We start from the raw sequence: 14,032 nt of genomic DNA on the forward strand, positions 1-14,032 counted from the left end.
TATTAAATGTAGCTTTCTTTTTTTGGGAGTGGAAGGCTCCTCTTCTGTCTCCTGGCTGGGCCTTTTCCACTTGGCAAAGAAACTTCATTTAGCTAATTCCTGGGTTTTATTTTTGCGGTATCCTCTCACATGACCGAGACGAGTGAATTGGCCTGCGTCAAGAGTTACATAGACGGACGTAACAGAGAATCAGGCAATTTTTCAAAATAAAACATCTTTCAGATTGCGAAATCAATAAAACGAAAGTCATGTAAGTTATTTTATTTTTTTCTGTGCGGCCCGGTACCAAATGACCCACGGACCGGTACCGGTCCGTGGCCCTGGGACCACTGCATTACATCAATACCTTGGTCTAGCAGAAACTGTTGACACACTCCTGCGACATGAGGTCTAGCATTAGGAGGAACCCAGGTGCCAATCGCACCAGCATGTGGTCTCACAAAGAGTCTGAGAATCTCATCTCTGTACCCAATGACCGTCAGGCTACCTCTGGTGAGCACAGGGAGAGCTGTGCGGCCCTCCAAAGAAACGCCACCCCAAACCATTACTGAGCCACTGCCAAACTGGTCATGTTGGACGATGTTGCAGCAGCAGAACATCCTCTACTACAGCGTCTCCAGACTGTCATGTCTGTCACATGGGCTCAGTGTGACCCTGCTTTCATCTATGAAGAGCACAAGTGATGAATTTGCCAATTTTTATGTCTTTTAGCAAATGCCAAACATCTTGCACGATGTCGGGCTGTAAGCACATCTCCCACCTCTGGAGGCGGGGCCCTCATACCACCCTCATGGAGTCTGTTTCTAACAGTTTGAGCAGACGTGCACATTTGCAGCGCTCTTCCCGTTTCTCCTTGCTCAGGGGAGGAGGTGGTGGTCCTGATGCAGGGTTGTCGCCCGCCTAGGGCCTTCTCCACCCTGATGTAGGAGGATGGATGTCTGCTCCTGGTAGCGCCTCCATGCTCTGGACACAACGCTGACGGCTACAGCAGACCTTCACGCCAAAGCATTGGTGGGCCGTCCTGGATGAGCTGCATTCTCATCGGAGTGACGACACCGTTGACAGTCAAAAGTCCCCAAAACATCAGTCAGAAAACATAAAGATGGAGAAGTTGTCTGTTTAATCAGAGTGGGTCTTTAATTTAGCTTGTTCAGGGATCAGCTGTCAGAATTGACATGTTTTAGATTTGTGGTTATTCCAGGATCGGCGTGTTTCCTGTTGGTCACAATGACTCACTGGTTGACGGTCTCTGCTGACGTCTCACGTCTCTGTCCACAGGTTAAACGTTGTGCTGGGTGGCCTGACGCCTTTGTATTTCCACCTCGTCAACGTGTGTCTCCACATCTGCGCCACTTGCCTGCTCCTGCACACCTGTGAACGCCACGTCTTCCAGCAAGCGCACCTGGCCTTCATCACAGCCCTCCTCTTCGCCGTGCACCCTGTCCACACCGAGGCGGTGAGCTCCTGGCGCACACGCTCCGCCCTGCACACCAAACTTTGTTACGACACCAGCAGCAGAGGAAACGGCAGGAAAACCAACACAAAACACAACAGCAGCAAATTTCAATAAAAAATATAAGGAACTACCAATAAAACAAACATTCTACTGTTAAACATGAAACAAATACATTAAAAACAGAAGAAAACACACAGCAAAACGAGCAAAGAGAAAAACTGCAATAAAATGACAGCAAAAAAACAACAATTCACAAGAGCAACAAAAACAAAAAGGAAACTCTGAAAGTTGTCGATCTTTCTTCTGTAGAGTTCTGTTGCAGGTTTTGTTGGTCTGCATCTACAGCTTCACAATTATCTCACTGTAGCTTAGCAACATGGGCTGTTCCTGCTGTCGTGAGCGTTTGTTAGTCATCTCTGTGTGTTGCAGGTGTCTGGAATCGTGGGAAGGGCTGACGTCTTGGCCTGTGTGCTCTTCTTGCTGGCTTTCCTCTCCTACACCAGGTAAAAAAAAAAAAAACAGACTTTCTTCTATAAACAGGACTTGTATGGATTAGACATACAGCCTAACACTAAGACAGAAGAGACCAGAACTGCATGAGGTGACATCAAAATAAACCCAGAGGGTCAATGTGGGAGGAGCTTATATAAAACGGGGCAAACCTATTTGGGGCCCACAGGAAATATCACTCGGTGAGCCCATAATGCGCATTTTTGCCTACAGTTATCCATCCATCCACGGCGCCAAACATTTTCTTTTACCTAGGGGGGGGCTTGCAAAAAATATTGGATCACTGGTCTAGATGAACAATCTTTTTCCTCAGGAGTGTGGGGGCCGCCTCCTCTGAGGACTCCCTGCCTGGCACAGAGTCTCCAGCTGCCTTGCTCATCAGTTTGCTGCTGGGTACGTGTGCCATGCTGGTCAAAGAGACGGGCATCACGGTGTTTGGAGTCTGCCTTCTGTATGATGCCCTGGTGCTTTGTCGCAAGTCCCTCATGCGGTAAGTTCCCACGAAAGCAAAAATCAAGTGAAAACACAAGTGTTTTTGTAAACAATTTTATTGCAAGTTTGTAATAATAAATAATGGAAAATGAAGACAGTGACCACCGAGCCATCACATTTCACAAAAGATACTTGCTAAATTCATATCGCTCTGTTACCTGACGTCTCATCTGTCTGACCTTAAAACCTGCACACCTGTTGCTCTAACATACCGGGAAAGTCTGTAAGACTCCCTCTGGTCCAGCTAATATAATATATTAGAGCAACTGTCATGATCAGCTAGGCTGAGTAGACCCAGATGCTGGAACCCGGAAGGATCACACAAGACTGAGATGGATTTAAAGATTTATTGTCCCTGTGAGTAGAAGTGGCTTGGGTGGTGATTGGATGAGAACCAGTAGGTAAGTACGGACGTTGAGGATGAATGGTGGCGATGACGAGGAAGCTGAGCTTTGATGTTGGCTGTCTAATGGCGTGGTCAAGCTTGTGGAATGGCTGTGAGTCTTGGCGTGGCGTGGAATCGTTGCGTGGCTAAAGGTTTTGGATCTCAGGTGGCTTTCAATCTGCTGGTTTAACGATGAGACCCAGGTCGGCATTCATGGTTATTGTCCTGTGGACGAGGTGGAAAGCTTGGTTAGGAGCGTAGACATAGAGTGAAATAAACTAGAGACCAGGTAATGCACCATAGAGGGCAACGAACTGGCGATGAATGTTGGGGAAGGTTCCTCTTAAGTAGAGCCGGCAGGTTGATGAGGTGAGTGCTAACAGCTGGGTCCAATCTGAGAAGCAGAGTAGAGAAGGGAGGGGGGAGGAGAGGACTCCTAGAGGCACCATGACAGCAGCTTTCATAATCCTCTGAAGTTTGCTTGTCATTATAGGAGTAGAGCTAAAAATCCTTCATAAGCCTGTTTCAACAAAGCCACTTTGATCTGGATCAGACTCTGCGGGTCACGTTCTTTCATTCCTCGGGTGCATGTAAATAAAGTTCAGCCTGTTTTACTGCACAGATGGAGGCCTCCACAACCACCTGGGTTAAATAACAAACAAAAAAACTATTTTTAAAAGAAGAGTGAAAAACATAAAATGATTGTCTGAATATAAAAAAGTTTACTTAAATGATTTAGGTCAGGGTAGCTCACGCAAAATGAGAGCAAATTCAATGAATGAATTTATTCATTTTTACATTCTGCTTTTTAAATGATTAAAAAATCATTTTGTGTTTGTTACACACAAGGATTCCTCTTGGATGTATTTTGGCCGTTGTTGGCTGTTTGAAATCAAACACAACTACATTTTTGTCATTTCTTGTTAGTTTTTGGATTAAATCAAAACATTTTTGAGGGAAATTGATTTTTATTCTAAAACCAACCATTAGACCTTCAGTTAAGTTTTGGCCTAGGGAGCAGTTTTCTATCAAATCTTTGTGTATTTAACACATCAAATGAATGATGCAATTTTAACAAAACTGTGGTGGGAAGAATATTAACTACTAATTTGTCTCCCTAACTTAAAAAAAACCCCACACCAGTGATACAACAGCTCTTATAAATCTGCAAAAATCAAACAAAAACCAACAGTGTCTCTGTTTTACATTTTGACACAGATTTTCTTTGTTTTTTTTTTAAATTATTTTTACTTTTTTATTATTTTAATTGTTGCGAGTAAGAAACAGACCTAAACAAAAAAAAAAACATTAGAAAAAGATCGTATTTGTGACGCAGCACAAGCTCCCTGCTCCACTCCATTCTGATTAGATCCATGAATGTCTTTTGTTTTCCTCATCTGAATCTGAACCAGATTTTAAAACTTAAATGTGGGATGACGCAAGTTTGTTGAAAATGGTTTCCAAAAAAATCAAGCAGGGCAAACAAAGTGGAACATCTGGTTACTGAACATCTGGTTTTGCTGTTTCAGTCAGCGATCGGCTTCAGGACTAACGGACCTCCTCCATGGCTGTGCCCCCCTCCTCAAGCGAGCTTGTCTGCTCTCTGTTCACGTGAGTTTCTGTCCAGATTCGGCCTTTTTTCTCGTCTCATGTTTGTGTGTTGTTGTAGTCCTATTGGGAGAACGGCGATCGGTTGGTGATATATTGATCTGTGGGCGGCTGCCATCAGCTGCAGCCGTGCGGCTCCCTGTTTAAGAAAAATGACGAATCACAAAAAAAGTACAAATATGTCACTCTAAGGAAATTATTAGGTAAATGAAATCAATGGTGTTATTTTTAGAAAAGGGAATCTAATAATCTATGTAAATTGTAAAAACGGATGTAAAATTAGAGATGTTAAAATAAATTTAAGTTTATACATAAATATATTTGTAAATTCTTTATTTAATAATTTAAAAAAAACACTACAGTTAGCCTAAGGAAACATTTGTTTACTTTCTTCAGGTGGCTTTTATTTTGTCAGTCAGACTGTGGGTGATGGGAGGATCCATGCCACTATTTTCAGAACAAGATAACCCCGCCTCCTTCTCACCTCACCTGCTCACCAGGTGTGTATATCAAAAAAAATGACACACACACACAGATCTAATCCACTGATGTCATTAGCCGTCACTACAGATCTGTGTGTGAGCGCTCATATTAAACACGCGTGTGCTGCAATGACCCCGCCTGTCCCCTGGTTGGCAGGACTCTCACCTTCTTGTACCTGCTGGTCTTTAACGCCTGGCTGCTGCTGGCGCCGGCGGTCCTCTGCTACGACTGGCAGGTGGGTAGCATTCCTCTGGTGGAGTCTCTGGGAGACGTGCGCAACGTGGCCACTGGGCTGCTGGTTGTCCTCTTGGTGGCGCTCTGTCTGCGCTGCGTCCTCATCCTGCAGGTAAGTTCCTTGCATTTCCTGAAACTCCCGTGGTTTTTTGTGTTTTGGACGAGAAAGATGGACCAACTCCGGGGCGATGTGACTCGCTGGTTTGTAATTACTTGGTCTGTTAAATGTCTGCATCCATCCATCGTCTTATCTGAAGCGGGATTTTGGAGCAGTAGTTTAAACAGTTCAGACCTCCGTCTCCACGGAAACATCCTCCAGTCCTGCTGGGAAACCTCCCAAGGCGAGAGTTATAGTTCCACCTTTGAGTCCTGGGTCTTTGTATGTACTACATACGTCATTTGTTCTACGTAGTACGTAGAGCCCGCAGATGGACCCAAAAGCGCGTGTAGCGACCTATAAACTTGATGGTTTTGATCGCGGAAGCCCGAACCCTCCATATTCTTGTGTTTACATAGGCGCTTGAATGAACCTTTCTGAGCCTGGTTTGAAAGTAGCATAAAATACACCTGCGCTACCTTTAAGGTTAAGATACTACTGTCTAGAACCCGTATGGGTCAATCCCCCCTACGGGGGCGTGTGGGTAAGGCCATAGCTGCACTGGAATTGTTCCCTGTGATGGATGTCGGTATTTATCTGGCTCCATGGTGTCTTCTCTCCACAGAAGGAGGACAGCTGTGCGCCCGTAGTGGGAATCCTGTTCTTGGGGTTTCCCTTCATTCCTGCCAGTAACCTTTTCTTCAGGGTGGGGTTTGTCGTCGCTGAGAGGGTCCTTTACATGCCCAGGTGAGGACGAGTTTAGAAACAACCACAGCTGCTGGTCATCCGTGCGGGTGGGACAGCAGATCGGGCAGAATCAGAATGTCTGATACGCTGCAAAGGCAAACAAAAGTTCTGACATCGTCAAGTCAACACACAAGAAATTAAAGTAATGCTAAACATTCATTTAGGAAAACTTAATAAACTATGAAAACCTTTGATGACAAACTATCATTTACAACTAAGAAATCCAGATCTACAACATTACTCTAAAATAAACCTCAAAATTAAAGCTCCTACATTTTTATTTACCGTTCCAACAATGTTTTTGTTCACGACAGTATGAGGTCAGAGTTGAGGTTCTCTAACAATAGTCACTTCAAACCCCTAAACTCTTCTAAGTCTTTCATTTGTGGGCAAACTGTGGATCCATTTTCCAGATGACAGTTGATGGGGGAAGTAGAAGAAAAAGTGACGTCCCACATGACCCCCCCCCCCCCATGACTTCTTAAAGAGATCTCTGTCTTTTATCTTGGGGAGACCTTTCAATGCCTTGGAAATTGTTCTTCAGATTGGGGTCTTCTTAAAGGCCGTGTCGTACAGCCACTATCTACATTTCGCACATTTACATGGATGAAAATTTGATGCGTGATATGCGTCATTCATAAGTGTTTCTTGCGTTCGACATTCGATGATGTGCGCAGATGTCCCTCAAGGTTTTTGGCTGACGGGTCTTTACGTGAATTCAGTTTTAAGCTCTTCAAATTATGCATATTTAACGCAGTTTATACGCCAGACTAGAGCAGCTGCAGAATAGGCTATTACGTTATATTATTAAGTAAATCTTACTTAGCTTTGCATGATTTTTGTGAAATGCATCCGCTAATTTGTGTCTTTCTACGACCGTCCCACATATTTCTAATAGCCTTGTACTACCGATGTATTACTTTTATATCACATATGATGTAACTGAAGCACAAATCACTAATGAATTGCATATAAAGAGCACAATAATCATGCACTATTGGCGTATTGTGTGACGGGTATGTAAATTGGCCGATCAGTCCTCACTCTAGCAGTCTATACCGAGTGGGGGTATCCCACTACCTCCGGGCGGTAGGTCAGATCTCTCACGGGGGGGTTGTCTGGCGCCCAGGCGGGTCACGGAAGGGGGCCAGGTACAGCAGGTGTGGAAGAGACTTTGGAGACGCGCAGGGCCATTCTCGTGGATCTCCCTTGCCGTTTTGGCGGGGGTCTCTCAACAGCTGGCTTCTTTAGCTAGCGCCTAGCAGCTGACTTAGTGCAGACCAGAGGAATCCCACTGTTTAGGAAAAAACAAAGCATCGGTGGGAGCTGACCATGGTGCTGACACTATGCGATTTCTGCTCAGTGCTCTGAATGTCAAAGTGTAAAAATTCAATGAAGCGTGGGTTTACATGTTATCCCTACTTCCTCCACGGTTTAAATGTTGTTCAACTTTTCTCACTTTTTCCATGTATATTCGCGTATGACCAATTTTCATTCGTGCTATACGCTCAAATTGTACGAAGCGTCAGTGTGACACGGCCTTTAAAGAGTGGTAGACACTAGGGTTGTGCCGATGGACGATACCATCGTCCATCGTGATGGGTGAGTGACATCCCGATGGAGAGATTTCTTTTTTCAAACTTTATTGAATGTAACAATTCAATCCAAAACAATGTTAAACAGCGCCGAGCGGCTATATACATTGACATGTGAGCTTGGTAATATACGAGACGATCTTCTAAACGTGCTTTTAATAATGTTACGATTATTATGAAGCACCTGTTCGCTCATCATTTTAATTTTAATCCGTGTGGTCAGTGCTTCTGAACGGAGCCGACAAGAAGCCAGGATTAGCAGTATGCTAACACGGGCTAACAACATTAGCTTTGGGGGGAGCTGCAATCTGCATCCTGGCTGCACGTAAACATGTGGGAAAAACATCAGCCTTTATTTTGTCGGGACGCGACTCGAAACACAAATCCACGTGATTGTTTGAACGGTTTCTATGGACTGAGCGACATTTCTGCTTTGAAGCTCACACCGCCGCTGTGTGTGTGTGCTGACGATCCGAGCTGTGCTCAGACACACACTTTTAGACTCGGTTCTGAGTTCGGTAGCTAGTTCCCCTAGAGCTGCGGGACGGACATCGCCCAACCCTAGTAGACACTTCAGACTGTACTGAATAGTGTCTGATCTTTTTTTAATTAAACTTTTAAAGAAGCTTTTTATTCACAGGAAACTGGTTCGATTCATGATAATTTCGTTTTTGAAAAGTTTCAATCTTTTATGCAAACCACCTCTAATTAAATGCTGAGATAAAAACGTTCTGTTCCAGTCTGATGTTCTCTTTGTTCTTCAAAGAGTTGTGCTGTGGTAGGTGTTACTGAAGCATGGCCCTCGTTTAATCCTCACTTTGATTTAGATATGCTTAAAAATTCTTAAGTTGTCTTCACACGAAACGCAATTTGCATGTCAGTGGCGTCCACTTTCAATGTTAAGTCGATGTACAGATGGGGATTCGGGTGTGGCGCGGTGGAAAAGAGTGTAAACAAAGCGATGATGGGTAGTGTCCTGCCCACAACCCAGACGTCAATTTATTATATCTAACGATGTTAAGTTAGCACTCTCCCCCCATAGTGGTCATGGTTTACCTCCAAGTTCTGCGTGGGTTTTATCCAGACAGTCCTAAAAAGCTTCATAGCTTAATTGGTGATTCTCAATTGGCCTTTGTAAATGTAATTGTCGGTGGCAGAAAATATGTATAGAAAAGACTGACTCCTGTAGTTGAACATCAAGAAGGTAGACATAGTACAAACGCAGAAGGAGAAACTATCTCCATTTTGCTTTCATCAGTAAAATGATATTGTTCTCAGATTTTCTGGTTGTCTTGCCTGCTGCTGTGCCATGTTGAGTTGGTTTTCTCAGCGTGTTGCTGCAAACGCCATGTCTGTTTTATTCTCCATGCTGTTTAGATTTTAACTTTCATATCCATTTTCCCCTACACTTGTAGAGAGTTGGTTAAACTGTTGTATATTTCTTAAATATTTGCATCTTCATCAACTGTCATCTGGAAGCTAAGATTGTTTTAGACTTTTAATCTGAAGTTGCTCTGCTTTCACTAATGTCTTTTCTCTCTTCCTGGTTCCTCCTGTAGCATGGGTTACTGCATTCTGGTTACGTATGGGCTGGGCCGGCTCTGCTCCACGGCAGCTGGATGGAGCGCCACCCTCCTCAAAGGCTCCATGCTGCTGCTGCTCCTGCTTTTCTCTTGGAAAACCATTCAGCAGAACACTGTGTGGCTCTCAAGGGAGGCTCTCTTTCGGTCAGTAACACGAAACCTCACAGTGAAGCTCAGCAATGTTTAACTTTGAGTTAAGGAGCAATCAAATTGACATGTAAAGTAGTATCTGAGGAAAAAAAGACGGAAAAAAAAACAAAGACATCTGCAATTGCCAACCAAATTAGATCTCAATTTCGGGAAAAAGAGAGACAAAAAGATAGTTTGGACTATGGTACCCAAGTCCAGGCAAGAAATGTTGGTTTCTTGCTCTTCTGCCTCACAGTAGGGTTCTTGTTCTGTTGCCTATCAGACCTGTTTGCTTTACCTCCAAAATTATTTCAGATTTGTTGAGGCAGAGGAATAAGTGGCACATTTTTAGTCCAAATGAGGTAGAAATCCAATTAAGCAAATGGTAAACAGGCACCCAAAGAGTCATAATGACATCAGAAGGCCCTGTCACGCAGCTACTACGTGTATTTTGTGCATTTTCAACCTATGAAATTTCGGTCTTTCGTTATCCTTACGTCCTTCAAAAATGTTTCTTTCTTACCACTGATGTATAACGTTTATACGGCGCACATATCGCGTTAGAATGATGTGATTGACGCACAAATCACTAAAAAATTGCACTTAAACAGCAGAATAATCACACGTTCTACGTTGATTTACGTGTTCTTTGTGTTGTTTATTCTTAATTTTCTGTGGTTTTAATGTGCTTCGTTTGTGATAGATACATCTGTGAAAATTTCCCGTCAAGACCCAAACCTTTCTCACCTTTTCCACTTATATTCACGTCCAACCAATTTTCCAAAATGCACATAGTGGCTTTGTGCCACAGCCTTTAAGCAGGTTTTCTGCTGCAGTTGATGTTGAACTCCATGACTTCATTGAGAGTGCTTGTTTTCTTAGAAGTTGCGTCTGTCTCTGCTCCTCTTTGTCCTCACCTGACCTCCCCCTGTTTAGCTCTGGAATCCAGACTCTGCCTCACAACGCCAAAGTCCACTACAACTATGCCAACTTCCTAAAGGACAACGGGCGGCAGGATGAAGCCGTGTACCACTACAACACAGCCCTGAGGTGTGACTCCACCCTTTCCACTCAGAGCACTTTCTAAACTTATTTGTAGCCTTAATGAGGAGAAAAGAGCAATTATTTTTAATTATTAGTAATAAATGACCAGCCACCGTTGATTTCATCAGATATCACGATGCATGGTCCTTCTCCAAACAGGGCTCTAGACTAACTAAGTTCACTGTACGAACACGCTAAGCGTGCTTTTTTTAACGCACTTTTAGCCCATGGTGTTCACACTGAAAAAGCAGGGAGGGGCTTCTTCTTCGTTTTATTCTTCTTCTGTTTGCTAGCGCATGTCCACCACCTACAGGTGGATGAGGCTTGTTGTCATAGTGGTGCAAATCTCTTGAATGACACTCCAGGTTTTTTTTAACAGCTCTATTCTGATATATAAACAACTTGATGTCATAGATTTCCGGACGGACACAAACCACACTTTTTATTTCTCCTCCATGATCAGTTCTCAGATTGTCGATGCTTCTGTGAATTTAAAGGAACACCATTCATACGTCAGTACCAAATCTGAGTCTCTGACTGGTCAAAGTTCAGTTTTGATTGTAGAGCCCAAAAACTGATTTAAAAACTTGTGTAACTACAAATTAACATAAAAGTTTGGAACACTGGAGCCTGAAATTTGCATATATGCATGTCTACAGTTTTCGAACGTGCTTTGCTGGGCCGTTGCAATTGTAGCATAAGACTAACTTTTTATCTCTGGTTGCACCATGGGCATCTAACTTTAACTCTAAAGGCCTGTTCACACCGGGACGAATTTCGCCGGCGATTTTCGCCGACGTTTAACGTCTCGTGACTAAACAAAGGGCACCAATGAGAGTGTGCACACCGACGCGAAAAAACGCCACGCGTCAAAGCGTCAAAAAAAAAAACGCCTCGGGTTCGTTTTTTATTCGACCAATGAGAATGGCGCTTTTGCACACGTGTCTGGAGCTTCTGAAGTTACAGTAAAACACAACTTGGGGGTGCTCAAACACAAAACTGCCTTGCTGAGCACACATACCAGCGAAGAAGATAGACGCCAAGTAGCGTCTACACTGCCGCGAAGAAATAATGACGGACATTCTAAAATATCCCCGAACCAAGCACCAGTTGGAGCTACTGGTGCTTGAAATATTCATGTTTTCTTTGTATTATTCTGACAAGCGCGTAAATACTTGCTCTCTTCTTCTGAGTGAAAAGCGACTTTAAGAAGCGTAAAGTTGCGCAGCGCCACCTTGTGTACAGGAGTATTTCTGTTTACATTAAGCGCCATCTAATGTCAGGGAAGGAAATTGCATGTTCGCTCGGCTCACCGTCAGCGAAAATCGCCTGGGTGTGAACACAAAAAACGTGGGGAAAAACGCTGGCGAATAACGCCTGGCGAATATTCGTCCCGGTGTGTACGGGCCTTTAGGTTTAACACTAAAGAGAGATCACATCTGTTTTTCTGTCGGATTATTTTGTGAAGTTCATATCTTTTTCTGAGAATGTCTTTGTCTTATTTTTGCACTTCTTTCTATGATTGTATTTTGTGCACAAAAGAGTAGAATGGTCTGTGTTTCTCAGGTTGTTTCCTCGTCATGCTAGCGCCTTGAACAATCTGGGCACTCTGACAAACAGCCTGGAGACGGCGGAGCATTACTACAGGAAAGCTCTGGACATCAACCCTCAACACAACAGGGCCCTTTTTAACCTGGGAAACCTGCTAAGGTAAGAAACACACATGCAGCAGGTGTTTGGTAGCAGGTGATTGACGGGTGTAAGCTGTTGGAGGAAAGACTCAATGTAACACCCAAACAGATGCTTAAGACCAAGATCCAAACACAACTTTGAGTGCAAGAATCTGAGAGCAGTCAAATACATCCACCAAAAACCACACAAGAAAACTGCAGTTAGACAAGTTTCAGTCACAACACCCCAAAACAACAATCCTATAGACAGCAAACACAACAGCTAAACACCATCCCATTATCTGAACAAAACACTGAAACACAATGGTTGAGCACAGCACCCAAACCCAAATACAACAATAAAAATCAAGACCCAAACACAATGACCTAACACAAGGCCTGAACACATTGACGCATTTAATCAAAATACCCAAACACATTGTCATTATATAACACTTTAATACACAACATTCAACCACAAGGACCATTGACGGACTGAGGGAGTTTGACGTCACCCATAGAAAATTCGTTCACTTCCAGCTCCAGCGAAATGAAGCTTATTCAGTCGCCATTTTTCTGCAGTATGGACCTCAGTCAGTCTGAGTCTACGTTTCTATGGCAACTAGTGTCACCAATCAGGGGTACACTTGTTTGAATTCCACACCCCTTCCACTAAAAGCGGGCTCAGGAGAATCTGTCGATCAAACATTAAAGTGGAGGCCCAGCGGGCACCACATGCTTTTATTAAGGCATTTGATTGATCAGTTTAAAGCTTGGATAACCTGAACTACTGAAAAAAAATATTTAAAAAAGAGGATTATCAAGAACATGTTTAAAAAAAGATATGGTCCAGTGTTCTAGAGGCAATTTATCTCCCAGCAACCCCAGCATCCATTTTCTGAATGCTGCACACCTGACTCTCATTTGCCAAATCAATCACAGTACACTAAAGCACTGCGCTGAGCCTCACTCAGTGTGACGTATTGTTTGTGCCTCTCTGCCTGCATTATCGAGCGTTATATCTAGACTTCATCTTCTGACTTACTGACCCTGTTTTGTCTCCGACTCCGTTTGCCTGCCGCCTGCCCCGAATCTTGTCTGGATGCTGACTACTCCGCTTTCTTCTCTGAGGCTCCCATGCTCATTATTGACCCCTGCCGGCCTGACCCTCATTTAGATTTGTGGACTTTTAGCTGTGCTAAGAAGACCTGCTGCAATTGAAACCAGCCCTCTGCCTATTTTGTGACAACACCAAAACACACCTGTTGAAAAAACAACACAGAAACACCAGGGGCCTGTTACACAAAAGTAGAATTAAGACATCCGGGATAAATGACTGAGCTGAGCTCAATGAATCCAAAACATGTGCGTCCAGGCTTAATTGGTTGCACAAAGACCAAGCCAGGATGAGCAGACACGGATTCATCAAGCCAGGTGTAACCAATCCTGGATAGGTGCACGCTCACGGCTCACTCAAACAGACCCCGCCGAAGATCACAGATAAACTGATTTACCATGGCAACTAGAGCCGCCTACCTTTCCCCGTCGGAAGCACAAATCCTCATGGAGGCATACGAGGAGGTAAAAGATATGATTAAGAAGAAAGGCAACACCACCACAGTGATAAAGCACACTCAAGATTTTTTTTAATTAAATTACCAGCCAATTAATTTTATGAAAATGTAACTTGTCATTTCAACCAGAAAATGTTATGTTTGTAAATCTTACGTGAATGAATCATGTCGATCGTACATAAAAATAATCCATTTAAAAGTTACTCATTTCAATCATGTTGATCCAATATGATACCGTTAAATTGGATACATTAGTAATCGCAAGGAATTGTGGGATTCCATTTTCTTTGTATATCTGGGCAGATTGGGGTCTAAGTGTGAGTTTTTGTCCATGGGTTTTATTGTCTAGCTGTTTTACTCTGTTTTAACTAGTGATTTAAACTGATATGTTTTATTTCTTTTCTGCACCATGAGTTAGAGTGTAG

General features: G+C 43.4%; 1 protein-coding gene across 2 annotated transcripts in view; it reads left to right on the top strand.

The window, feature by feature from the left end:
- Window positions 1-14,032, top strand: part of tmtc1 (transmembrane O-mannosyltransferase targeting cadherins 1) — a 32,809-nt gene that overhangs the window by 2,099 nt on the left and 16,678 nt on the right. For both annotated transcript variants that reach the window (XM_011491035.4, XM_078941942.1), the window contains exons 2-11: window positions 1,279-1,456; window positions 1,886-1,959; window positions 2,280-2,456; window positions 4,373-4,454; window positions 4,848-4,951; window positions 5,091-5,280; window positions 5,891-6,012; window positions 9,167-9,334; window positions 10,256-10,369; window positions 11,930-12,073. In XM_011491035.4, the coding sequence (XP_011489337.1) occupies window positions 1,279-1,456; window positions 1,886-1,959; window positions 2,280-2,456; window positions 4,373-4,454; window positions 4,848-4,951; window positions 5,091-5,280; window positions 5,891-6,012; window positions 9,167-9,334; window positions 10,256-10,369; window positions 11,930-12,073 (1,353 nt within the window). The remainder of the gene's footprint in view (window positions 1-1,278; window positions 1,457-1,885; window positions 1,960-2,279; window positions 2,457-4,372; window positions 4,455-4,847; window positions 4,952-5,090; window positions 5,281-5,890; window positions 6,013-9,166; window positions 9,335-10,255; window positions 10,370-11,929; window positions 12,074-14,032) is intronic.

This window comes from Oryzias latipes, chromosome 23 (genome assembly GCF_053564925.1).
Source record: "Oryzias latipes strain Hd-rR chromosome 23, Olatipes_Hd-rR_3.1".
In the NCBI taxonomy this organism is placed as follows: domain Eukaryota; kingdom Metazoa; phylum Chordata; class Actinopteri; order Beloniformes; family Adrianichthyidae; genus Oryzias; species Oryzias latipes.